General features: G+C 40.5%; 1 protein-coding gene across 8 annotated transcripts; it reads right to left on the reverse strand.

Annotated features, from left to right (window-relative positions):
• Positions 1-6,149: 6,149 nt before the first annotated feature.
• Positions 6,150-25,791, reverse strand: KCTD18 (potassium channel tetramerization domain containing 18). Of its 8 annotated transcripts, XM_023218358.2 has the most exons (8): positions 25,284-25,648; positions 23,996-24,126; positions 22,533-22,767; positions 20,121-20,332; positions 17,443-17,636; positions 16,301-16,395; positions 10,382-10,484; positions 6,150-7,820 (listed from the first exon to the last, which is right to left on the reverse strand). In XM_023218358.2, the coding sequence occupies exons 3-8, from the start codon at positions 22,690-22,692 to the stop codon at positions 7,304-7,306; spliced, it is 1,281 nt and encodes a 426-aa protein (XP_023074126.1). In that variant the 5' UTR covers positions 22,693-22,767; positions 23,996-24,126; positions 25,284-25,648; the 3' UTR covers positions 6,150-7,303. The 8 variants fall into 8 exon arrangements, with proteins under 8 accessions (XP_023074126.1, XP_023074117.1, XP_023074153.1 ...); XM_023218349.1 differs by lacking the exons at positions 23,996-24,126; positions 25,284-25,648 and adding an exon at positions 25,673-25,791; XM_023218385.2 differs by lacking the exons at positions 23,996-24,126; positions 25,284-25,648 and adding an exon at positions 25,673-25,730 and having other exon boundaries at positions 20,143-20,332.
• Between the last annotated feature and the right edge of the window lie 1,887 nt (positions 25,792-27,678).

Genomic DNA, 27,678 nt, shown 5'->3' on the forward strand with positions numbered 1-27,678 from the left:
TGTGAGACAATGGCCAAAGAACTTCAAAAAAATAGCAGCGTAAAAAAAAAAAAAAAAAAAGATATCCATTTCTTCTTCTTCTTCTTTTTTTTTTTTTTGATAGGGTTTTATTCTGTAGCCCAGGCTGGAGTGCAGTGGTACAATCACGGCTCACTGCAGCCTCCACCTCCTGGGCTCAAGCAATTCTCCAGCCTCAGCCTCCCAAGTAGCTGGGACTAGAGACGCGTGCCACCACACCTGATTAATTCTTGTATTTTTAGTAGAGATGGGGTTTCACCATGCTGCCCAGGCTGGTCTTGAACTCCTGAGCTCAGGCAATCTGCCCACCTTGGCCTCCCAAAGTTCTGGGATTACAGGCTTGAACCATCATGCCCAGCTATCCTGTTTTTAACTTCAGATACTTAGATTTGAATTCAATTTAATCGTTCCTAGTCCTTTGAAAGAACGCACTTTCTGTAAGTTACCATCATTGTGTAACAAGTCAGCCAATAACATCATCACTCCTCTGCCAACACCTGACATATAGTAGGCACTCAATGAACACTGATTAGAAGAGAGAGAAGATATGAATAGGTAACCAACTCCAATACCTCCAGAAAATTCTGGAGTCTAAATGACTTGTGCAGAGTAACCCAGTAAAACAATCCTAGAGAAAACAGGAGAAGAGAGCAGAGCAGCTGAAGTAACCGACCCTCAAAGCCACCTGTCTGGATTCCAGCACTGGCTCCACAACCTCCTGGCTGTGTAAACCTGGGCACGTTTCTAAACATCTCCTTACCTTGGTTTATCCATAGGTGGATGGGGCAAGTAACTGGAACTACCTCACAGAGTTGTTACGAAGATTGAATAGTTAATATTTGCAAAGCATTAGGAATAATGCCTGGCCCTTTATATAGATCCCAGGCAGGAGACAGTAACCACAGAGTAATTTGCTAGGGAAGCTTTATCGATGTATATGGGGAAGATAGATGGACAGATATAACTAGTAACAGGAGATTAGCCACTAAAGGGTAAGAACTTTACCCTTTAGTAAAGACAACAGGAATCGCTGATACAGGGACTAGTCACTACTAGAGGCGAGACAAAGTACCCAAGAAACGAACACACTTGAAAGAGCTTTCCCCCACCCTCAAGGCTGACACTGGGCCTTGTTGGAGAGGGCGCAGCTGTGGCCACTGGAGGATGGAGCAGCTTGCTGAGGCGTTGCAGGCTGGAGCTGGCAAGCTGGAAGCCACTCAGGTTCACCAGGAATCCACCTGCAGGGGTGCCATTAAACCTGCTGGGACTCCAGCTGGAACACCAGCAAAACTCACCTGGAAACCACACACAGGGGTGTTGTTGAATTGTCTGTGGAGCCAGCAGGGAGGCCCACTCAAAAGGAAGCTGCACGAGGCAGTGCTCGCTGAGGGTGAAAGCCACTGGATATCCCACATTGGGACCAAGCACTGCAGCAGCCAGACCCGGGCTGCACCCTGAACCTGGAAGAAGAGGGCCCTTCTGCAGTGTCCCACCAATGACAAAGCTTAACATCATGCCAGCTTGTGAGAGAAGTATTTACAGGATCCAGCTCTAGTATCACAAGCAGCACAATAAAGAGTGGATTTGGAAGCAAGAGGCAATGAATTGATAACCAACATATCCTTAGTAAGCTCTGTAAGAATATTTGACCAGACCAGGTGCAGTGGCTCATGCCTGTAATCCCAGCACTTTGGGAGGACGAGGCAGGTGGATCACCTGAGGTCAGGAGTTCAAGATCAGCCCGGCCAGCATGGCGAAACCCCGTCTCTACTAAAACTACAAAAATTAGCTGGGCTTGGTGGTGGGCCCTAGTAATCCCAGCTACGTGGGAGGCTGAGGTAGGAGAATCACTTGAATCCAGGAGGCAGAGGTTTCAGTGAGCCAAGATTGCGCCACTGCACTCCAGCCTGGGCAACAGAGTGAGACTGTCTCAAAAAAAAAAAAAGTGTTTGATCAATAGAATAAATAGCTATGCAGCATACAGAAGACTTGAGTCCTATCTAGTTCATCTCTGGGAACAGGAGTAGCAAGCTCCTATAAGAGCAGACCTAGCGTTGAGCTTAGGGGCCCGGACTCTGGAGTAAGATGACATGGGTGTGAATCCTAGCTTTGCCTTCTGCTAGCAGCTGGACAGCTCACTTAACCCCTCTGTGCTTCTGTTTCTCCATCTGTAAGATGGGGATGATAATAATGCCCACCTGCATCATAGGGTTAGCATATTAAATAAGTGTATAAACAATTGGAAGAGTACATCTTAGCTTTTATTAGGTAGTCGCTTGGTCAGAACAGCAAGTGAAAATGTTCCAAATTTTATGCCAAAACCAGAAACGTAATTGGGAGCTTAAAGGATGGAGTTTTTAAAAGCGAGACATCCTTCCTTCTGTATCACCCTCCCCGTCAATTCCCGTGGCTCTACTCCTGCCTATGATTGACAGCTCCGATGTTTTCTTGCTGATCCACAGCCCCTGATTAGGAGAGGCAGTTAACCTGCTCAAGTTAAGTCACCCAGTTAGAGCAATGGTTCTCAACTGGGGATAATAGATGCACCCCCCCTGACCCCAGGAGACATTTGGAAAAGTCTGGAGATATTTTTGATTGTCACGACTGGGGCAGGAGTGCTAGCCAGGGATGCTGCTAAACATCCTATCATGCACAGTATAATCCTAACAATAAAGAATTATTTGGTCTAAAATGTCAATAAAGCCACTGTTGAGAAACCCTGATCTAGAGGGTACAGGGGTTTGGAGAAAGGAGACAGAAGCTGAGTAGATGAGCCAGGACATGTTTCCTTGATTCCTCCAACTATGCTGAGTCCTTGGCTCGTTCAGCCTCGGTGACCAACTCCAGAATGTCTGACCTATAGCTGGGTCTAAATGTACAATTTCTGATGTCCCTGGACTACTAGTGTCATCTACATAGAAACCGAATCCCCAGGTCTTCCACACCAGGAAATGAGGGAATAGATTCTTGAAAGAGCTGCTATTGAAACAAAACTATTCAAAACTTTAAGAAATCTTGGCAGAAGGCAGTTTGCCTTTTCCCATCACTAGCAAATATTCTACCTTTTTCTTTCCATGACAGGCTCTCTGTTTGAAACAAGTCTCTCTTCTAAGCCCCAGGTCCCCCAGTTCATACCTGGAGCTCAGCAGAATTTTACTAAGGCAATGAGGGTTTTAGGGTGGAAGAAGCAAATGAAAAGCATGAGAAACAATGTTATAAAATGAAAAGCTGTTAAATAAACAAGCAGGACAGAATACTGACTGACAGTTACTATAAAATTCTATTTGTCTTAGCCACAGCCTACATCAGAAGCCATTTAGCTAGCAAATATAAAACATGTATGGGCTGTCTGAGGCAACACATGTGAACAAAGAAAAATTAGCTTTTCTCTAACAATGTAAACCATATGTCTCTTATGAGGCTGAGAAGAATGTAAGTGAAAATGGCTGCTTTGAGACTGCACCACCAACCAAATTGAAATACGAAATTCTGGAAACAGCTGGAAAGCAATTTTTTTTTCCTGTTAGCTATTTATGATGTTTCTGTTTTTGGCCGTCCTACACGTTTGAAACCCTGCATACTAACTGCGGCCCTCAACAAAGAACCACTCATCCACTCACTGTCTCCTGACTGGGGAATCAGCCACTTGTTGCTAGTTTTCAAGAGAGAGTTTCAACATATGGAAAAGACAGAATTTTTCATAATTAAAAAGTTCCTGGTTAACTTTCAAAAACACACATGTAAGTCATTTGAAAATACTTTTCATTTGCTATAATAGAAGCTCTTTCCCTATGTTTTACCAAGTTCACACTTTCTATTTAGTCTCCAACCAACATCCTACCAAATACAGATCAAAGCTATTGAAAGGGCCTGCAGATGTAACATAATCCTGTCTAAGGTGATCTCATACTCATGTAAATGTCAGCATTCTTCCCTTTTCCGAACAACTTGCCACCACAGGCCTTGTGCACATTCAAAATGCGTTTAAATCAAAGGTTTTCTAGGAACAATTTCTCAAGTAAAGCCAAACATGCTTGTATGTTAATTCCTGCTGTAAAAGTCAAGGTATAGCTGGTCAGTCATTATACTGTATTTAACCATGGACTAGAAAGTGAATCAACAATTTTTTTTTAATGTTAGCACTTGCTAAGGAAGCAATGGGATTCAGTATGTGAATGAAAAAGAACTTACATCAGCACAGGAGATGCACTGAATTAGGAGCAGGGAGGCCAGACCTCTGCTTTCCTCTCTGGAAAGTCGGGAAGCATCAGCCACGGACCTCTCTGGGATCTGGTGATGCATGTCTCTAAATTACTTCAAACAACGTGAAAAGTTACATAACTGTTATGGTCATTACCAATAGTAATTGTGGTCATTAGCAATATTCACTGTACCAAGGAATTTTCAAAAGCACCTCCTTTGTTACCCTGACAGTAAGGGGAACAAAGGGGAACTGCAAGGTCAAAAAGCAGTTTCCACATCCTCTGAAGATTGCTATCAGATACATTTTCTAAAATAATTTGGAGATAGGAGGTGGCCCTCGACTGTTCAAAAATGTATTAAAGGCCTGCTGTGTACCAGACTCTAGAGAGACAGAAGCAACAGTCCCTGTTTAGTAGGAGACAGTCACATGATCTAATATTTTCCTGCTCAAAAACTTCAAATATTGAGGAAATTCACACTTTTACTTCCTCCCTCTAGCTTTTCAGTGATGCGGTGTGGTTCTGCAGAAATCAGATAATGGGGCTAAAATGTGTACATTCCCTATTGTATAGCCTTAACTTTTCTGAAACTCATTTTCTTTGTCTTTAATCTCAACACTTTGGGAGACCAAGGTGGGAGGATGGCTTGAGGCCAGGAGTTTGAGACCACTGTGGGCAACATAGTGAGACCTCATCTTTACAAAAAAAATTTTTTTAATTGGCCGTGTATGTAGTACATGCCTGTAGTCCCAGCAAGTTACTCCGGAGGTTGAGGCAGGAGGATTGCTTGAGCCCAGGAGTTGAAGGCTGCAGTAATCCAAGATTGTGCCACTGCATTCTAACCTGGGTGAGAGAGCAAGACCCTGTCACTATAAAAATTAAAAATTTGAAAAATTTGAAAGAAATGTAAAAAGCAATGAAATCACATATGTGAAAATACTTGCTAAATTCTAACATAAGGCATTATTAACAAAACAAATCCTTCATTAGGTTCCCACTGCCAGCCTTAGGCTATCCATGACACAACTAACCAGTTTTAATCAGGGCAAACCTGTTTGCAACACAGATTATGTGAAAGGGTATAGTCACTAACCTTTTATAAATATATGAACAAGACTTAAATATCCTACTAATCATTAAGTATTTCTAAGTGCCTCCTGATCCAACTTTATAAACCTACTTCTCAAATCACTATTTATAAAGCTTTTTTTTTTTTTTTTTTTTAGGAAGAGCAATGGGTTATGATGAATTACCAAAGCTTTTAGTGTTTGCACAGTCTGGTATTAAGAAAAATGTTTTTCCATGTAAAGTGAAGCTAGCCACCAGGAAACCACACCCAAGTAATGTTTATGTTACTCGAGCATGCTGAATTTGACTTTGACTCCTGATATCCATAAGGGTGTATCTTCCCCTTCCCTACTGCAGCTGTCCCAGCCTTCAGTAGATATTCAAAGTCACTCTTCTTACAAAGACTAAGTGTGCTGAATAGATTTCCCTTAAACTACTTGATGCAAAGAAAAGGAGGATGTCAACAGAATCACCCATGATTAATCATCAACATGTTTCCTGTCCAGCAACTCAAAATGTCCTAAATCAAGCAATACTGGTAATGTCCAGATTGGTAGTTCTGAAAATTCACTATGGTCTTTGATTTCCACAATGCCTGGATTCTCTATAATAGCATTTCCAAAAGTGACTGAATATTTTATATATTCCACAGGACAGTCATGGATCTTCAATTAAGTAATCACTTTTTCTAGCAAAGTAAGCAAGCTATCTAGTTATCCAAAATTGATTTAGTTATTTCATGCTTTATCTGCACAAGAAAGCAATTTTGTAAGTGAAAACGGATAACGTAAATAAACTAATAAGTTTTCAAACTAATACTAAAGGGCTCCACGGCTTTAAAAAGTACAGACACAGAAAATGCCACTTTTTATGGAAAAGTTTTATTTGATTTTGTAAAAGGTAATGTTTTGAGTATACTTACTTTACTCTTTCAAAGCAATGCAAGTACAATGATAAGCATTTGAATAAAAAGTACCCTGTTTTATGAGCTTATTTTTTAACATAGTGAAGGCATACTCTCACTGAAAGTAGAAATATGTGATCCAATTACAAAACATAACATTTAAGAATAAACACACACAACTGAACAGTTATGAAAAAATAGAGGATTAATCAAAATATTCTGTTTAAAAATATTAAATTCAAGTTATATGGAAATTTTATGCATAAAAATCATATTGTATAATCAGAATGAATCTTCAGTGGTCATTTCTGAAAAACAAATACTAACTTTAGTTAAAAAGTTAAACTTTTACTTCTCTTTTTCAAAGTATTTTCAGAACTTCACTATTCAAATTAAAATAGTATATTTTAACAATTTACTTCAAAGACGTATTATATAATTCTTGTCCCAAGAAATCTTCTTGCAGTGTTTGTAAATAAATCTACTAACAGAAAAGAGTAAGAAAAGCCAATCTAGGAAAGAAAATAGTTCAATTAAGTGAGAGTCAAAGTGCGAATTAAATCTGTGGGTTTTTTTCCTCCCCATCATTTCTTTTCATGTTGTCTTCGGAGACAGAGTAATTTGTAGGCAGCTCAGTTTGATCTACATTTTCTCTCTCTAATCTCTCTTGGCTGTGATATAGTACAGGGAGCCGCTAATATCACCTCCTCCATTTTGCTAGACAGGAATATCGAAGGCCAAATCTCATGCCCATCCTCGGGTTGCAACAAGTAGCGTTTACTTCAGCAACAAAGTGGACCTCTCTAGAGATTATTTTGTTGTACTGTCTTGTTGCCTTAATACGAATTAATCATTAAAAAATAAACTGAAAACCAGAAATTCAAACTGTCCATAGACAAATAATCATTTAAAAGTTGGGAAAATGAGAAATGGAGCCTTAACCACTGAAAGTTTCCCCTCCTCCATTCCTGGCTCACACAATTCCAGGAATAGAATCCCAAACATAAACCTAAGCTTCCCCTTTACTGCATTAAGAAAGTGTCACTTCTTTGCATCAAATGGGTTGAAAGCTTTGGGAGATGAATGGGAAATTTCAAGTCCACCACTTTCATCAATTTCCCTTGTCCTTCCCGTTCTCAGTCCGCACTCCCAAGGCACCGGCAGCTTCGCCGGGAAGCGGCTTGAGGGAGTTGGCCTGCCTCGCGGCCGTGGGGGTGGCCAGGGAAGGCGCGGTGGCGCACAGCGGAGTCCTCTTCAGCTTTATCACCCGCTGGGTTATAGGCTTCTTGTCGGAAAGTAGCACCTTAGCTGGAGGTAAGTGCGTGCCTCCATTTTCAGCGCTCGCAGCCCCAAGGGAAGCCTGAGGATGCCCAGGTGCCCCTGTGCCCTCCAGGGCCGTGGCTCTAGAAGGTGCAGAGCGCTGAGCTGCCTTTCTGCGGCCACCACATTGAAACCTGTATGGTGTCGCCCCAGCCGACGTCTGGACGGCACTGGCTGGAGACACCATGACGGAGGCCGAGTTCCTGACTTTGATTTGGGTACTTGTGGAAGGGCCCAAAAATCTAACTGGCTTAGGACCAGTCTTACAGTTCACACCTTCGTCCTCTTCATTGAACGTTATCAGTCGCCTAGAAATACAGAAGCATGTCATTTTCCACATGTACAGTTTTAGTAACTCATGAAAACATCTCCAAAATTTACCTTCAGCGTTAACAGAAAGGTTTTGGTCAAGAATTAAAGAGTCAAGAGGTTTATGGGCACCTACCTCATCTCTCATCTCCCACCAAGGTCAGTAAGCAAGTTTACAAAAGATTGGTCTCAATTTGAATACAAATTATGTAAACTCACACATATTAATACCGGCAAATTAAAATTCGGCACGTTACGTAAGAATTATACAATATATCACCCTGTTCCCAAGTATCATGATGTGACCTACAGGATAACCAGAAATATCACAAATTGTTTTCCCCAGAACTGCAGTTTAAAGAGATTTAGTGATGGAAAAAAAAAAAAGATTTCACAATCAAATAAATATTAAAAATATTGCCTGATATAGTTTGGCTGCATGTCCCCTCCAAAGCTCATGTTGAAATGTGATCCCCCATGTTGGAGGTGGAGCCTGGCACAGGTGTTTGGGTCATGAGGGAGGATTCCTCACGGATGGCTTAGTGCCCTCTCCCATGGTAAGGAGTGAGTTCTCACTCTGTTCGTTCACGTGGGAGCTGGCTGTTTAAAAGCCTGGCATTTCTTGCTGTCTCTCACCATGAGACACACCTGCTTCCCTTCACCTTCTGCCATGACTGTAAGCTTCCTGAGGCCTCACCAGAAGCACATGCTGGCCCCAAGCTTCTTGTACAGACTGCAGAACCATGAGTCAAAATAAACCTCTTTTCTTTATAAATTACCTGGCCTGATATTCCTTCACAGCAATGCAAAACTAATAAACTGCTGCATATCTTTTTCTCCTCCTGAAGTTTTAAAATTCATGTTAACATATTAAAGATTATGAAAGGCCTATAATAAAGATATCTGTATTTCCCAATCATTCTATAGTGAAACCTTCGATGGCCAGTAAAATTTGCATTCTTTGGAACCCATTTTGGGGACAGCTAGAATAGTCATGGACAAACCTTCAAAGATTCCAGAACTGAGTTTACCATTCATTATAAAAAGCCTACAGGGGGAACATTTTTTTTTAATGACCTTAAAACTGTCAATCATTGTCAAAACCTTGCCTGCTCCTTCAGCTTCACTTCCTAAGGACCACCCGGAGCATGAAAGGTGACTGCAATCCTCTCACTGCTCTCTTACAAGTCTGCATAGCATCAGTGTGTTGTTAGAGGCGATTACAACTTAGTGAACTCCCATTCTTGGAAATGGGATCATAATAACATGGTTATTTGAAAATTGGCATCTGTAGCAAAGAATGCAAATATAATATATTTAACCCTAAATCCCTACTGAACATTGTCTCTGGTGACCAGATGGCTCCTTGGGACCTTACAAGTGCTTCTCAGTCATCGTCATCGTTAACCTGTTGATGCATCAAAAATGATGCTTCGTAAACCTGTAGAGGGAAGATAACACAGAGGAGGGTCTCCGTAAACCACTCCTGCCTGCTTTGTTTTCCGTCTACATCTTCCACCAGACTCCACACTGAGGTTTCTCAGCCTCAGCACTATTACCATTTTGGTCACATCATTCTTTGTTCTGGGGCCGCCCTATGCACTGCAGGATGTTTAGCAGCATCCTTGGCCTCCACCCTCCAAATGCAACTAGCAACTCCCACCCCACAGTGTGTCCACTAAAAATGTTGCCAAACATTGTCAGATATCCTCTGGGAGGCAAAATCATCCCTAGTTGAGAACCACTGCTCTTGACTCAAAATATATTTGCTAATTGTAGGCTCAAAAGGCAAAATAAATGATAATAAAATTATGGCTTTTCAGAAATAAGATCTGTTTTGACAAGTGATGGTTAAGTACTAAAAACTGAATAAGCATCTCTGCATTTCAGTGAAAGACCCAGAGGGCAAACGTAAGAAAGTAGTCTGAAATTCCATAGGGGTATTCAATTAAATTGTAGAACATGTGATCAAGAAATCAGAACAGCTGAAGGCCATGAAGAAAACCCAGGCACTGGAAAAAAAAAAAATGTGATTTTAAATGTATTTAAAACACAGTGAAAGACACAGCTGTGGAGTGAATTTAATGCTAATAATTTCATGGAACACAGGAAAATACCATTAAAAAAAAGTGCTATTTGTGGCAACAGGAAACAGAAAGGAACTCAGAATAAGCCACAAGAAATTTCAAGCACTAAGTCTAAATAGATTTTTTTTTTTTTTTTTTTTTTACTATTGTCAACAAAGCCTGGGATTTCACTTCTGTGGGGCAAAAATATTTACCACAGCATTCCCACTGTGTCCACTAGCATTTTTAGAATCACAGTCTCTCAATAAGACCATGTTACACATGCAGTTACAAAGAATTATTCCCACTTTTTACATAGTTTTGGTAACTTCATATTTACCAAGATCTATATTTTGATGGTAAGACAGAATATTCAAATAGGTGATTAATAAGCTTAGTAAGGTCAAGAATTATTATTCATTTCCCCTTCACAAAGGCAGTAAAAATGTCAGCAATTAAAAAACAAAACAAATAATCCACACAGCATAGATAACCTCTTTCGAATTGGAGCCATGTGACGCAGGCTTCCAAGTAAAGGCCGTTCTTCTAGAGTCCAACACTCTATCAGCTCATGAGGCACCCGCCAGTAGCTAACACCTGGAAGGTAAAAAGAGATAATTAAGACAGCTACCATCCACTGCAAAATGCTGAGCAACACTGAGACCTGCCAGAGTCTGAGGTTCATTCCTCCCGTTTGGCAAAGGGAGGTATGCACGTGAGCAGGAAGCGCTCACACGAGGAGCTAGGGCCAGGGAGCAACGCAGCTCACGACCTGGGTCAGGAAGAGCTGGCCACCAGCTTTGCCACCAATTAGCTGAGAAGATTCAGCAGGTTATGATGCACACTCAGGGCAGCTGAGAGTGAGGGCTCAGGCTCCAGCAAAACCTGTGTGGGTCTGAATCGCCATCTCTCACTCACTAGTCATGTCACCTTGGGAAAGTTACTTTTCTGTGCCTGAATTTTCTCAGCTATGAAATGATGACAATAAGATTATGTACCTTGAAGGACCATTGTGAGGATTAAATGAGTTAATAAATGCAAAGTGCTTAGAACAGGGTCCAGCACGGACTAAGCACTCAAAAACTGTCAAGTACCTTTATTCTCAGTCATAGTCATAGGGAGTAGTGTAAGTACTACACTACAGGGTTGTAACACTTGCCCTGTCTACTTCACTGGGTTGCTGTGACATCAAATCAGGGGAACTCTGTGAACTACTCTGAAAATGACAACCACTGTACAAATATGAGATTTCACCACCCGATAACCACCTTTTCCAACAAGACTCTGAGCTAGTGAGTTAGGCAAAAATGCCATTCAAATTCATTTTAATTTTTAAATGTGTTATGTTTTGTATTAAAAGCTAAAACATGTATTCTTGAAGCCTTGAAAACATTATGCTAAGTGAAAAACACCAAACATAATAGGTCACATATCGTATTGTTCCATTTGTAGAGATATCAAGAGTAGGTAAATCCATTGAGACAGAAAGCAGACTGCTGGTTGCCAGGGGCTGTGCGAGACAGTGGAGTAGGGAGTGACCGCTTAGGGGGTTCCTCTTGGGGTGATGAAATGTTTAGAACTGGATAGAGGTAATGATTGCACAACATTGTGAATGTAGTAAATACCAATGAAATGTATGCTTTAGTTAATTCTGTTATGTGAATTTCCATCTCAATTTTTTTAAAAAAGCAGCATAAATATATACACATGAAAAAAGCTCAAAGAATTATGTTGAATAAAAATTGCTTGGAGTAATCTAAGTCCCAATAATGGATTTGGTGTTGTCTTCTTATTAAAGTTCTGGTAACAATAACAAGTTAGCAAGCTGGGCATATAAATCATTATAATAATAGACATATCTGATACTCAACTCTATGATCCTCATTTTAAAACAATTAACTTTCTGGAACCACTTGATCACACTCCAAAACCTACACATACTATAAAAACATTCTGAAATCTGGTCCATTAAGTTTGCTTTTTTTAAAAGTCAGATTTATTAAGATATAATTTACATAAAATAAAATTCATCCTTTTCAGGTACACATTTCAATGAGTTTTGACAAATGGATATAGTTATGTACCCATAGTCATAATCAAGATGTAGACCACGTCTATCACGCCAAAAAGTTTCCTCATACCCCTTAGCAATCAATGTCCCCTCCAGCCTTAGTTTTGCCTTTTCTGAAATGTCATATAAATGGGATCATACAAAATGCAACCTTTTGTGTCTGGCTTCTTTAGCATGATGCTTTAAGAGTCATCCATGTTGCTGAATGCAGCAATGATCATTTCTTTTATTGGTGAGTAGTATTCCACTGTATGGATACACACCACAGTTTGTTTAAAAACTTTTTTTTCCTGACTACAAAGTAATTCACATCCCTTGTACAAAACCTGGAAGATATAGAAGAGCATATATAAGGGAATCAAAGTCACTCCTAATCAGAAGACCAGGAATCACTGGCTCAGGACAGACTAATATGTTTCATTCCAGTCTTTTTTCTACTCATATGATATACTTTACATTTATTTCCTGCTTTTTATCATTTCTTATCATGGGCATTCATCTATGCAAAAAATTATTTAAAATAACTTTAATAGCTTTATTATATTCCATTCTGTGGATGTGCCAAAATATATTTAACCCTCAATCATTAGACATTTAAAGTGTTTTCATTCTGTCCCTATTATGAAAAATGCCAGAGAACATTTCTGTTCCTAAGCTTTTGTCTGCATTTATGTCCTTCACATAGATAAGATAGATTCCAAGGAGTAAAATTACTGGGTCAAAGAATATAAACAATTTTGATGCTATTGATGTGACCTAACAAGTTACTTTCCAAAAGTTACATCAATTTTTACTCCTACCAGGAATTAATGAGAGATCTTTACTCATCTGGTATATAAAAATTGCTTTTATTAAATGTATATTTCATTGATAAGGAATGAAGTTGAACCTCCTGCTACATGTTTATTTCTTTTTCTGGGAATTTTATGGTCATGAACCTTGTAATTTTTTTTTTTTTTTTTTTTTTGTGGTAGTGGCTGCCTTTCTAATCAATTTTAATAAACCTTCTCTCTATTAAGGATATACTTTGTCCAGTTAATGCAACATTATTTATCCTTGTTTTTTATTAGTCTTTAAATTTTATTTATAATTTTTAATGTTTCTTGCTTTTTGTTTTGCTTTGTGTTTAACATTTATGCCTAGTGTTCCATTACTGGAACACTAAGCATGTGGGAGTTATTTATATCCTACTGCCCAAGGTCATCACCAAGGTCCGATTGCAAAAATTCAAAACATTGCAACCTCAGGAATAAACGGGTTAAGAGGCAGGGTCTTGCTATGTCGCACAGGCTGGAGTACAGTGGCACTATCATAGCTCACTGTAGCCTCAAACTCCTGGCCACAAGTGACCCTCCTGCCACGACCTCCCAAAATGCTGGGATTTTAAGTGTGAGCCAACATGCCCAGCATTTTTTGTTTTAAAGTTCCTAATACTTTAAATGTTATGCAACTAACTTTATTAATCTTTGTCTTTACGATTTTTGAGCTTTTAATTTCACTCCCTATTAAGAAAACAATTATTTGCTTACATTTTCTTTTTTCTTTCATAAATCCATCTGAGACTATTTTGATAAATAATGAGGTTAAAGTTTTGTTTTTCCTCCCAAGCATATTTCTCAACTATTTATTAAAATACTGATATCTAATACTTTTTTACCACATAGTACTTTTACTCATTTTACTGGTGTTTACCCTTGATCTCTGCTCTATTCTTATATCAGAGGCACATGCTTTTTATTATTATAGGTCTATAGCATGTTTTACTATCAAACAGAGCTAGACTCATCCCCCTAATTACTTCTACTCCCCAAAATGCTATTGGCTACTTTACCTATTTATTCTTTCAGAGGAATTTTAGAATCATTTCTTCAAGATTCCAAAAGAGTCCCACTGATATTTTGATAGACCTATAATTTAATCTGAGAAGAACTGATATCGTTATAATATTCAGATTTCCCACTCAGGATCATGGTATGTCTCACCATTATCTCCATGTCTTCTTTTTTATGAATGGATAAATACATTTTAGCAGTTTTCTTCAGAAAAGACCTGAGCATTTCTTGGGTAGTCAGTCCTGAGGACAGTCCTAGTTATTTTATATTTTGCTTATTGCTATAGTGAATGGGAGTTTCCCTTATAACTTTTAATTGATTTATCATAGGTAAGCTGCTGATCCATGTATACTGATATTGTACCCAGCTAGTTGAGCCTACTAAATTTAGCACTTACAATATTTTCAGCTGATTCCTTGGGGTTTTCTAAAAAGGCATTATCTACAAATAACAATGACTCTTCTTCTCCTTTCCAATATTTTCTTCTCTAATTTCTGTTTCCTGTCTTATAGATTTTCACAGGACTTCCAGAAGTTTGCTAAATCACAATGATGCCGCATTATGTGCTTGCAAAATGGGTAAAATCGGTCGCATGCTTTTTAAAAGGTATTGATCCCAGTTTTCTGCTTCACACTTTTTTTTTCTTTTTTTTTTTTTTTTGAGATTGGAGTCTCACTCGGTCTCCAGGCTGGAGTGCAGTGGTGCGATCTCAGCTCACTGCAACCTCCACCTCCTGGGTTCAAGCGATTCTCCTGCCTCAGCCTCCTGAGTACCTGGGACTACAGGCACGTGCCACCACGCCCAGCTAATTTTTGTATTTTTAGTAAAGATGGGGTTTCACCATGTTGATCAGGATGGTCTCAATCTCTTGACCTCATGATCCGCCTGCCTTGGCCTCCCAAAGTGCTGGGATTACAGGCATGAGTCACCACGCCCAGCCCTTCTTCAGCTTTCTAAATCAGTGGGCTCCTGGACATCTTGCCAGTCCAGAGGCACAAACAGAGACACCGAGAACACCATGGAGTTTGTTCTCCAACTTGAGCATAAGTGTCTCAAAGTAAATTAAATATAAAATAGAAAGCTGAAAGATGTCATCCTGCCTGCTCAAGGGGTATGACTGGGAAGGAAAAAGGAAGGAAAGTGAGGGGGGCAAAGTTGAGGAAAGGAAGAAGGACTGGAGCTAGCACAACACCTGAAGGAAGAACAGCTGATACAGTTTTTGTTTTGTTTTGTTTTGTTTTGTTTTGTTTTGTTTTGTTTTGTTTTGTTTTCGAGACGGAGTTCCGTTCTTGTTGCCCAGGCTGGAGTGCAATGGTACAATCTCAGCTTACTGCAACCTCCGCCTCCCGGGTTCAAGCCATTTTCCCACCTCAGCGTCTCAATAGCTGGGATCACAGGCATGCGCCACCATGCCCGGCTAATTTTTTGTATTTAGTAGAGACAGGGTTATGCCATGTTGGTGATGCTGGTCTCAAACTGCTGACCTCAGGTGATCCACCTGCCTTGGCCTCGCAAAGTGCTCGGATTATAGGCATGAGCTACTGCACCCAGTCAATGCAGTTTTTAAAAGTTTCTTCCTCTCCTTTTATGTCTTGCTCTGTCACCCAGGCTGGAGTGCAGTGGTGTGATTATAGCTCACTGCACCTTCAAACTCTTGGGCTCAGGCAATCCTCCTGCCTCAGCCTCCCGAGTAGCCAGGACAATAGGTACATGACACCAGGCCCAATTTTTTTATCCATTATGTGACTGGCAGTCAGTCTTTATTAGCTTTTAGGATTATCTGAGGATGGAATATGTCTTATTTATCTTTGGATCCAATTTTAGGACTTGTTACAATACTTTGCACCTATAACGGTTGTTAATTAAGAAAAAAAATGCTTAGGCATAGAACAGAACATGTAACCCTTCTGTGATCCTTATGAAAGTGTCAAAGCCCTTCTGAGACTCAGTTTCCTCATCTATAAAATAGGAATGGTAAGTAGTGCACAGGATTGTGTTAGGACTAAGAGATACTGAATGTAAACTACTTATCGGAGATATAAAATAGCATTATTATTACCAACTCTCACTCTGTAGTTTAAGAAAAATGATCAGTTTTCAAAGTGCACATTTCAAGATTATTGTAATTACTTTATAAGGGCTCTTTAGATATCTTCCCCAGCATTATTTTCTCTCCCTTTCCTTGATTACATATTTTATGCTTAATTTGAAGTATTTTTCCAATGCACAGTAGGTACTAAATGAACTCTTATTTAATTAAATTAAATAAGCCTAGCTAACAGAAGCATACTTAAAGTTACTGAATTATAAACTATTAATAATATCTAGCAACTCATGGGATTTAAAGATTTGTAAGTAAACTGTCTCAGTGTTACCATAAGATGACAAATACATTGACACACTCAAAAGAATACTTTCTAAAACAAAGAAATGTAGTATTTGAGTTTGTCTTATTTTTTTCTTTGTAAAAAGTCCACCTGCTTCCATGAAATAAAAGAATTGCACTGTACCTTTTCCTTCCCAGGCATCAAAGGCATCCATCATTTTCTTCAGCTCTGCTACTGAATAATAGCTCCAAATATACTGAACATTATTTCCCGCCTCTCTAGAAATATTGCAAAAAGTAATGAAAATATACTACCTAAGTATAGATGTATATATATATACATACAGCTAATATACATTTAATAAGAGCTTGTTAATTAAGGGAAAAAAATACGTAGGCACTCAGTAGTTGTTCTGTGATCCTTAAGTATACATATGCTTACATAGATATACATGTACACATTATATAATATACTAACCTACATTTTGATCTCTTTTTACCATAGTATTTTATTAATTCCACAATATACACCATGTAGACAAATCAACACATCTTTAATATCAAGTTTTTTAGAAAAATCAGTAAACTCCAATGAACTTAGAAATTACTCACCTTTGACCAGCATTATGCCAGACACTTACATATCTTACATAGAGGCATCCCTATCTGTAAAGAATTCAGAAACTGATAACATATTTAATCATCTAAAAAGGCAAGGTTATATGATCCTGCATTAGTCACTAATATTCGACCCAATCCCACCTGCCAGAGAATTTTTTTAAAAATTGCTAAGTGAATTAACCAGTGTAAATAAGATTACAGGAAAAATATTAAGTAATAACTCTCAAGAATTTAACATGTTCAAGTCATAAAATTTTAAAGCTGGAAGGGACCAGGGAAGTGCTTCGTCATTTCTCAGAAGAAGACACCAAGGCAGGCTGGCCCTGGGTCGCTCAATAGGCCTGCTGACTTCTTCTGCCAATGCTTCTATGGTCTAAGAAAACACCAGGTATGTGGCTTTTCTTTTCTCTTTCTCTTCTCTTCTTTTTAAGCCTCTTGGGGTAGGGGATTCTGAAGCAGACTCCCAATTGAGAACCACTGCATTAGATCATGCAGCTGGCCTGCAGCTTATCCATACTGTATGTGAAATGATCTTAATTATAATTTCCTCATGAAGCAGGCCTATCTCAACTGCTATGATGGCTCACTCTGTCTCCTGAGAGGTGTTAATGGTCTTTTCTAGTCAAGTACATTTCATTCAGAAACACCTCTTAGAAGAGACCAAGACTTAATTTTGTTCTTTTTCACATTTAAATTTGGACATACCTTTTAAAAATGCTTTTGCTGTGAATTCTTCCTCCCAGCTGCTTATCAATAGCGTCTGTTCCATCAGTTTTTGTGGCATATACACCAATAATTCTACTCTCACAGCTTGCACCAGATGTGTTAAGATAGTGGAGAACCCAAACTGTTGGTTTATTGCAGACTAAGCCATATGAATCACAGAAGTCTGTTAAAGCCTGGAGCAAAAAGTATATACAAAATTTGAATTTAATTCTAGAGTAAAATAAAAATGAATATGCTCCATTACTTTCATATAAAAGCTGAAATTCTAGTTGGTCATAAGGGAAATAAAAAGATTATAAATTTCAACTTAGTCTTTACACCTTTAAAAATCAAACACACATTTTTTTGAATTAAATCAGGGCGGGAAGGACAATCACAAAAAGTACCACCTAAAAACCCAACACCTTTTCATCTACAGAATCCTTTTCCACGTGGAAATTCCATTTTATTTCTTACTCCTTTAGTCTGCCAACATCACTTTTAATTTTATAATCTTTATGAGATCATTCCTCCACTGCCAACATCACTTTTAATTTTGAAATCTTCGTATAATAACTAAAACGTAGACCTTTTTATTTTCCCTTTAGAGTAATTTCCCCAAAATTTCCCATTTGACACAATCTTCCATTTACCTTCTACTGACTAACCCCATGGTTGGTCCCTATTTTTAGCTCCAAATTCTAATCATGGACTAACCAGATTGATTTTTCTTTTACACTGAAAGATATGAATATATAAACTCAGTATCTAAACTCAATATATGCTGCCTGAACTCATCTGGCACTTATCCACCTATTCATTCATTCATTTGAATATTAAGTTCCTGCTCTGTGCTGAGCTCTAAGGTCCTGAAGATATTAACGATGAACAATGGTGAGACAGGGTCCCAGCCCTCCTAGGGTTTATAGCTAATGCAGAAGACAGACACTGAACAAGCTGCCAGCACCCTGTGTAAGAAGTGCCACCAGGACTGGGTGTGGTGGCTCACGCCTGTAACCCCAGCACTTGGGGAGGCCAAGGCAGGCGGATCACCTGAGGTTGGGCGTTCAAGACCGGCCTGACCAACATGGAGAAACCCTGTCTCTACTAAAAATTCAAAATTAGCCGGGCGTGGTGGCACATGCCTGTAATCCCAGCTACTCGGGAGGCCGAGGCAGGAGAATCGCTTGAACCCGGGACGCGGAGGTTGTGGTGGGCCAAGATCACACAATTGCACTCCAGCCTGGGCAACAAGAGTGAAACTCCATCTCACAGAAAAAAAAAAAAAAAAAAGAAGTGCCACCAGTGAGACCACAAGGTGCCCCAGGGCACAGAGCAGAAGGGTTTCACCCTGTGAAGCTGCCAGGGCTTTCCCTGGGAGGAACAGCTTTACTGCTGTAAGTACTCTGGACAGGTACTTTGTTGTATTCACTGTTATATCCCAAGTGTCTGGAATAGTGCCTGACACAAAGGAGATGCCTAGTATTCACTGACTCAGTGAATGAAAATGAGGCCCTACCATGTCTTGCACTTTCATTCAATATTGCTATCTAATTCCTGTACTAGTTTGGAATTTTACTTACACATATATATACAAGAATTCCCAACTATACTATAAACTTCAAGGGCAAAGAACTGCATGTTGTATTTCTTGGTGTTCCACACAGCCCCTTGTACAGTGCCATACATGTCACAGGCACTTGAAATAAACATGTGTTGGCTGCCGACATGAATGTGGGCATGCTGGGTCCTTTTTGAATAAAAACCAGGAATAAAAGACGATGGAGCTGAGACTTCTGAAGATGAGCATTAACCCTCCCAACCTTCTAGTCAGGCCTCATTCTGCAGATGTGGTAACAGCAGGGAAAGACTATTGCTTGAAAATATAGTTTATGAATAACTTCAGTAGCAGAACCCATATAACTATGCAAATTCCTACAGGGGATCTGGAACCAAACCAACTTTCTCTTCAGGCTGCACTCCTAATAACCAACCACCCATCAGCTTTCTTCCTAAACGCTGACATCCAAATCAAAGAACTCAAACCAGTTCAGATCAGTTTTCACTATTAACAATTTTCTAAGAAAAAATATTTTTCTTAGATGCTCAAAAGAGCTAATTAATAACACATATAATACTTTCAATAAGACAAAAACAGGTACTTAGGATTTTCAAATCACGTAAAGATCTTTAAAATGTAATTTAAAATAGAAGCATCTTAAAAAGAGATTTACTGATCTCAAAGTGAATTAGCCAAACTAATGTTTTAAATTAGTAACAAACTACTACGCTTACTAAATCAAGTAAGATGCTTTATTATTTATCAGGATCATTCTTTTCAAAAATCATTTTAGTAAATAAAATAATACCACTATGCCCTCACATAGTATAGTATTTCTCTTAATTTAAAAAGAATTTCCTGAGTTCTATAAAAAAGCCATTAAAAAGTGCTAAATCTTCAATGAGGAATATAAACTCAATCAACCTTTGAGTGGCAATATACTTTCCAAGAACTTTGGCCTTAAAAAATGAGAAGTAGTAGTAAAGAAACATGTCTTCAAAGTGTATAAAAACTATCATATTTGGTTAATGTGAAAACACAGGCTAAGCAAAATAGTACATATTGCTTTGTGCATCATAAATATATATATTCAAAAACTTAAAAAAAATGCCAAGACCTTTTTAAGTTCTATATTTGACCTTAAAGAATATGTCTCCATTTCATTGGCCAAATGGTCAGACAGGCTGTACGGATAAGGGATGCCAAAGTAATCAGCCTCTTCCTGTAGGGCGATGCGGGTTTGCTCATCTGTGGGAATCTGAACTTCTCCATGAAGGTAATCCAAAAGGTATTTAAATAGACGTCCATCACGGTCAATAACACAAGCCCCTAGAAAACATTCAGTTCAAAAATGATTATAGAGATTCTGTCAATCAATAAGATTTCAACAAATCAAACTAGGTCTGAGGACTTCTACAGTTATAAATGTTTCTTTCTCACATGAAAGTTAACATCTAGTGTTCAAATAGGTTTATGTAATCTAAGCTAGACTTTTGGTTATTCAAACACCAAATATGATATACCAGCAACCCTCTGCTTACAAATAGGTGATATTGTAAAACAGAATCTGAATGAGTCGTGTGGGAAAATCACCTGTAGTTCTATAATACTGCACATAAGTTTGAATGCAAACATATATCACCAGGGTTGCCATGTTTGCTCGTACCGGTGTACTATATATACCATGCTAGGCCAAGCGGCCAAGAGAGGCTAAAACCAAACCCACACTCTGCCCACCAAGCCATGCACCCTGGCATGGAACTGTATCTTCCTGGATAAAAGGGCACCCTTTTCTAGTTTGTACACAAAGAAACTGAATGAGTCAGTGGTGGACCTTTGCGTTCTCACTACCATATGGGAAAATACATTCCGAGATCCATTTAGAACTTTGGATGCAATGACTATATTCCCACAATGGCCACTGCAAAAGCTACGGGTACCCCACACTGCTGGTAGAAACAGAAGTTCACCCCAACCTTATCTCAGCTGGACTAGAACAGGTATATGGAGGTGCTCACTAAAAGAGCATGTGGGGTGCTCATCACTATGTCCAGTGTTTGCCTGTCAGCAACACTACAAACCCAGGGTTCCTTGCTCCAGGCATGCCAGATGATTGGAATTACTGGGTTAGTCCTTTTGTACTATGAGAACCTAAACTTTAAAAAAGAAGAAATGCTATGCTGGTACTACTTTGTAATAAAATATTTTTCTTAGATAATTTAGCAGAATTAAAAAAAAGAAAAAGAAAAGAAAAACCTCTGCATGAGGAAGGGATTAAGAAGATAACATTTTCACAAGAAGAGAAAACCAAACACCGCATGTTCTCACTCATAGGTGGGAACTGAACAATGAGCTCACTTGGACTCGGGAAGGGGAACATCACACACTGGGGCCTATCATGGGGAGGGGGGAGGGGGGAGGGATTGCATTGGGGAGTTATACCTGATATAAATGATGAATTGATGGGTGCTGACGAGTTGATGGGTGCAGCACACCAACATGGCACATGTATACATATGTAACCTGCACGTTATGCACATGTACCCTAGAACTTAAAGTATATAAAAAAAAAAAAAATGAAATCATACATGAAAAAAAAAAAAAAAAAAAAAAAGAAGATAACATTTAGGGGCAGAGAAGAAAACTCAATCCCTGCTTACCATCTTTGCCCCAACAACCTTTCTGCCCAGGTGACTTTTTTCCAAGCCCTGGGCACCAGCCACTGGTGACTTTTTTCCCCCAGTCTTTCAACTGCCGTTTAACCAGCAAAGCAACCTCCTAACACCAGGGTTATTAACAGTAGAACAGCCCCTTATGTTCAAGACTCCTCAATCGTTCTCCTCTAACACAGAACCAAGAGTGGGTCTGGGGCTCATACACAGTGCAAAAAACTTCATTTGTATTGATGAAGTTTCTTTACCACCAGTAGTAGGTTCAGTGAGTCCCAGAACTCTACCTATGTGATTTACAGTTTCTTCTGAAACCCAGTTTTCAGTCCACTGCTCCTCAGCACCTGACGGTATCACTGCACAGACTTTTTCTCAGCCATGCACATCAGCCACATAGCAAGACTACACAGCTAGGCTAGGTGGCGAGCCCAACACTAATTCTGCAATGATGATGGCTGCTCTGCTAGCAATAAGGGCAGCTGCTTTCTCCAGACAAACACATTTTCTAACTTCAAGAACACAGAGAGAAGCAAATCTATTTAATCACTGTCAATATCATCACTCAAAGCTACATGAAAGTAACACGTTTCAAAATATAGTTAATCCCCGTAATTAGGTTATGACCAGCCTTTATGAACTCTTACTTCTTTGTCAACTTTTAACAACATTATCACAGATTATCAGAAAAAGTATTTAATTTCTCCATGTACTTCATGAATCTCCATAGAGTCCTAATGATCTCAGTAATTAGTATATTCATCTAGTACATTTCGCTGTAATTAGGAAAATCAAAGGGAATTTAAACTGGACTCTTGTGTTAATAAATATTCAGATCATGCTTTCAGACTTTAGACATTTACCTGACTCATCTGTTTTTAGAGGAAAGCGACCACTGAACATAGATGCCAACATGGAGTCTTTGAAGCGGCACAAGGACTCCCGCCGGGCTGTGTAAATACAGCCACCCACATTCAGTCGGAGAACATCTAGCACCTCTTCTCCTGCCTTGTGGCCTTCCATTTCTCCCCCAGGCACCTCAATTTTTGCCTCCCAACACTTTCAGAAACTTCAAAACAATGATGTCTCCGTCTCCCTCTGTAAAACAAAGGACAGTCATCCTTGCCATTTACAACAAGACACTAAATAGATAATAAAACATGACTGAAAATAAATTCCTCAGTACTGGCAATATTGAATTGAAGGATTTTATATAAGAGAATTTCGAGATATGCTAAGAAGTTGGAAAATGTTGGCTCAGAGGGTTTGTAAAATATAATAAATGACTAACAACGCAATCATCACTGTTGAAATGACTGTTTAAACATGGTAATGCACTCTCTGTCACACAGCAAACAAAGGTGAGGCCTGCTTATGATCTTCAGTATTCACAAATCTTTTTAACCATGGTAAGTCTGAGGGAGCCTCTAGACTGCAGAGATCAGTGGACAGCATGGAATTGAGCTACTAGACTCTTCCCCTCACCAGCTCTAGAATCTTGGGCAAATTACTTATCTTCCTCTTCTATAAAATGGAGGCAGTGATGATGCCTACCTCAAAGGACTATAAGAGGAATAATTAAAAGAACATATAAAACAGCAAAAGAGCATTTAGAACAGTCTCTGGCTCATGGTAACTATTCAATAAATTATAAATATTATGCATAATGATATAAATTTAACCATAAAGTGTCTACTGAGGGACTTGATACTGACTCTGGAAATGTAAGGAAATAAAGGAGCAGGAACTATTAACAATGATAACTGTAATTCTTAGGTAACTAAGGAATATATAATTTATCAATTGAGATTAGAGTTCTTCTTTTAATTAAAAAAGAATTTTTTTTTTTTAATGAGACAGGGTCTCACTGTGTTGCCCAGGCTAGTCTTGAACTTCTGGGCTCAAGCAATCTTCCTGTCTTGGCCTTCCAAAGTGCTGAGATTACAGGCATGAGCCACCACGCCCAGCCTGAGATCAGAATTCTACATATACCAGTAGCCAGACTAGTCTAGAACTACAAATAACATATCCAAATCATCCAGCTTCTTCACTGTGAAATGGATGAAGCTTTAGGGAAGTTTTTGGTTTTGTATGTTTGTTTGTTTGTTGAGATGCAGTCTTGCTCTGTAGCCCAGGGTGGAGTACAGTAGTGCAATCTTGGCTCACTCCCGGGTTCAAGAGATTCTCCTGCCTCAGCCTCCTGAGTAGCTGGGACTACAGGTGCACACCATTATGCCCGGCTAATTTTTGTAATTTTAGTAGAGATGGTGCTTGACCATATTGGTCAGTGTGGTCTCAAACTCCTGACCTCAGGTGATCCACCCACCTCAGCCTTCCAAAGTGCTGAGATTACAGGCGTGAGCCACTGCGTCTGGCCCAGGGAAGGTTTAAGGGTTGGATTTTTTAATCCATTCTGGAGATCACAGAACCACAGGTGACACTGTGGTGTTTTCCCACCTAGAACAATACTGTGATGAGAAAGGTACTCCCAACATTGAAAATCTGCAGTATCCACACATTTCATAGCAAGTTTAAAATGGCTGCCAAAAGGCTCAACTACATCCATGTCAATTCACTTTTACTCAGTGACCAACTAAGATCGTTTTGTAGATGCCAGCCAGTCTTCAATAAAATGGAAGGAGACCATTAAAATCTAAGGAAGACCATGTGTGTAGAACACGTTCAGCAACAGAAACCATTATGGGCCAAAGGTCCAGCCTTCCAAAACCACTTATGGATGTGACATCTTGCACTGCCTAGAAGTCCCAGGAGCAGCACTCCAAAGATCCATGTGTGAGAGCCACCTCTGAGGCATGGGATGGATCTAGTTCCCTCTGCCTCATCACTAGCTCCCTGGAATCCTATCTATTCTTCAAGGCCCTCAGCAAAACTAATTTCTTGGATGACTGTCTCACGTATCCTTCTGACCCCCAAGTTTGAATCCTTGCACAGTTCTACAAATACACTGTGTGTGTCTGTCCACATTTTACCCCATTTGTTTAATCCCTACTTTTTGGTCTTTAGGCCAAGGAAGCCAGGGCCTGTGTCATCTTAGTAACTCCCATTTACTGAATGCTTATGATGTGTCAGTCATTGTAAGAGACACTTGACACACATTACCTAATTCACACAAAAACTCTGTTGGATGGGAACTACCGTCCCTGTTGACAGATGAGGACCCTGGGGTAAAAAAAGAGAGAGATGTGTACAGGGGCCACACAAGGGCTGACTGCTAGTAGGTTGTGGGGCCAGTCCCAATCCAGATCGGCAGAACGGACCCCAAGTTCCTCCTGCTTCATCCCACACCGGCTCCTCCAGCACTGTTTCACCCCTATGGCTCCTGACCCAGCCTTTTCACTCTCTAAGCATCTGTCCATCTCAAGACTTGGTTACAATAACACAGCAGCACCACGATCCCCAGGATTTAAGAGCTACTCCTCCTACCCAAACCCCAGGCAGTCTCTCCTAAGGAGAAGAACATCACCATTCCAAGGCCACACCAGGGGGGCACTCCGCAGGCCCCATCCTCAAAAGCACCCAGTTAGGCTCCCTGTTATGTGGAAAGTGTCCAGCCCTCAGGGACAATGTCCCCCAGAGTGCGGTCCTATGATCACCTGCATCAAAACCATCAGGGACGCTTGGGAAAACGAAGACACTCAGGCCACAGCACAGAGCTCCTCAGAAAGTCTGCCTCGCAAAGATTTGGGGATCTGCCCGCGAACCCCACTTTGAGAAACATCGCTCAAGGGGCTCACACTCCTCTTCCGAAGCGGGAAGAGCCGGGAGGAGCTGGGAAGCCAGAAAGCCCTGTGACGGTCTTCCGCGGCCTGGAGACCCCCAAATCGGCCCGAAGACCGAGCCTGCAGCCCGGGACGCGCGCGTTACCAGCGCGGCCCGGGCCCTTCCTCAGGGCGCCCCGCCGCCTTCCGGGCCCGCGACCCATCCCGCGCCCGCCTCTTCCGCACCGGCGGGGTGGGGCGGGTCGGCAGCTTCCCAGACTGACCTGCGGCCCGCCAGACCCTCGGCGTGGCCGCCTGACGCAGCTGGGCGGACGCGGAAGTGAACGCCTTCTCCGCTGCTCGGCAACTCGGAAAGCAGAGCGGCCCCAGCGGCGCCCCCGTGCGGCCCGGCTCTACTGCGGCGGCTCCCGGAGGGCGGGAGGCCACGCCCCGGGCACGCCACGCCACGCCCCCAGACTGGTCTCGCCCCAGCTGGCCGCCTCGGAGTCGGGTGGGTCTTCCATCCCAGAGGCAAGGGAAAGGCACGGCAGAGAAGGCCAGGGCTGAACCCCGCGGGACGGTCCTGTCTGTTCAGAGGCTGGTTTTACAGGTGAAGTTGTGATTGTCCAAGGTCACTTAATAAGTGGCAAGAATTAGGATGTTAAGTGTTCTCACCCCCAGGTCAGTGCCCATCCTTCCAAACAGGACTGCTCAGTGCCAACGTGTGTTAATATATTGCACTTGGATAAGTCTATCTGGATAGTGTCTGCAGCTTACAAAGCTTTTTCACACACAGCATTCTTGTTTAGTCTGTGTGACAGTGATATAAAGGGTGATATTTATTTCCCATTATAGCAAGGAAAATTGAGGCGAGAGCAAACATTTATTCAACACTTTTGTACACCTGACACTGTACTAAGTGCTTTGCATGCACTACTTAATTTCCTGTTAACGATAACCCTAAAAGAGTTCTTCCAGTTTCTAGCAGCATCTTACCTTATGCAAGGTACTGTGCTAGGTATTTCAAGAAAAATATAACAGTCCTGTTTTCAAGGTGCTTCCCCAAAATCAAAAATTTTGGGTTCCAAATTTCCCTGACTGGCTCTTAGAAGAGAATAAGCCAAAGAGAGGTAAGTCAACCTATCCCCTTAGATAGGAGAGAGGGAAGGTTTGTTCAATCTATAATTATTAAGCACTGGCTATGGAGCAAGCACTGAGAGTAAAGGACTGGACGAGACAAATAATGGGCGTTCAACCTTACATTCCAGTACACCGTGCAGAAAACTTGTTCTGTAAATATTTTAGGCTTTGTGGGCCATACACAACTACTCAACTTGGCAGTTGTAGTCTGAAAGAAGGCATAGGCAAAACCTAAACAAATGAGCATTACTAGTTCCAACTTTATGGACACTGAAATTCCAATTTCACATAATTTTCATGTATCATAAAATATTCTTTGAAAAATGCAGCTTTTTCAAACACTTAAATATGTAGAAGCTATTCTTAGATCATGGGCCAGACAAAAACAAATGGTGGTCCATGGGCCATAGTTTGCCTGCCCTTGTTCAAGTGGGAGAAACAGACACTAAGCAAAGTGGTGACAGATAGTGATAACAGGTGCGAGAAAATCAGCGGGAATTTAAGTTGAAGGCTAGGAGTGAGAATGAGTCCACCTTCTGCAGAGATAGAGGAAGGGTATTTTAGGAAGAAGGGAGAGCAAGTGGGAAGCCCCTCAGGCAGGAAAGGACTCAGCAATTTGTAGGAAGAGAAAGGCCACTAGTAGTATGTTTGAGCCTTGGTGGGCATCAGGACAAAGGGGAAGATGAGATGGGATGAGGTTGAAGAGAGAGGCAAGAGCCCAGGCTCTAAAGTATTGTGTGGCCATGGTAGAAGTTTAATTTGATTCTAAGCATAATGAGAAGCTATTGAAAGGTTTTAAGCAGGGAAGTGACCCGATTGATTTACTATTAAAAAAAGAAAATCACTGTGGCTACTGAGATGAGAACGGATTGGAGAGGTATGAGATGGAAGTAGATAACTATTGCAATAATCCAGGGGAGAAATGTCATAGTTCCTCCTTGAGTAGTGTTGGCAATAAAGAGAAGTGAATGGATGCAAGAGGTGTACTCAGGAGACAGACATGACATAAAATTTGTTGGTGGATCAAATACAATGTGTTAATATGGATCCCCTGAGAAGCAAACAATATTATCAGATTAGACATGTGAGAGATTTATTGAAGGGAACACCTGTGAGGTAATAATAGGGACACCTCTGAGGGGAATTAGGA

The sequence above is a fragment of the Piliocolobus tephrosceles genome, chromosome 11, assembly GCF_002776525.5.
Source record: "Piliocolobus tephrosceles isolate RC106 chromosome 11, ASM277652v3, whole genome shotgun sequence".
Taxonomy (NCBI): domain Eukaryota; kingdom Metazoa; phylum Chordata; class Mammalia; order Primates; family Cercopithecidae; genus Piliocolobus; species Piliocolobus tephrosceles.

Coding starts and splice junctions, on each gene's coding strand:
- KCTD18 (XM_023218349.1), bottom strand. CDS start 22,692: ATGGAAGGCCACAAGGCAGGAGAAGAGGTGCTAGATGTTCTCCGACTG. Junction 17,637..20,120: donor CAAATATAGAACTTAAAAAG/GTCTTGGCATTT, acceptor TTTTTGCTCCAG/GCTTTAACAGACTTCTGTGA. Junction 7,821..10,381: donor ATGGCTCCAATTCGAAAGAG/GTTATCTATGCT, acceptor CTGTATTTCTAG/GCGACTGATAACGTTCAATG.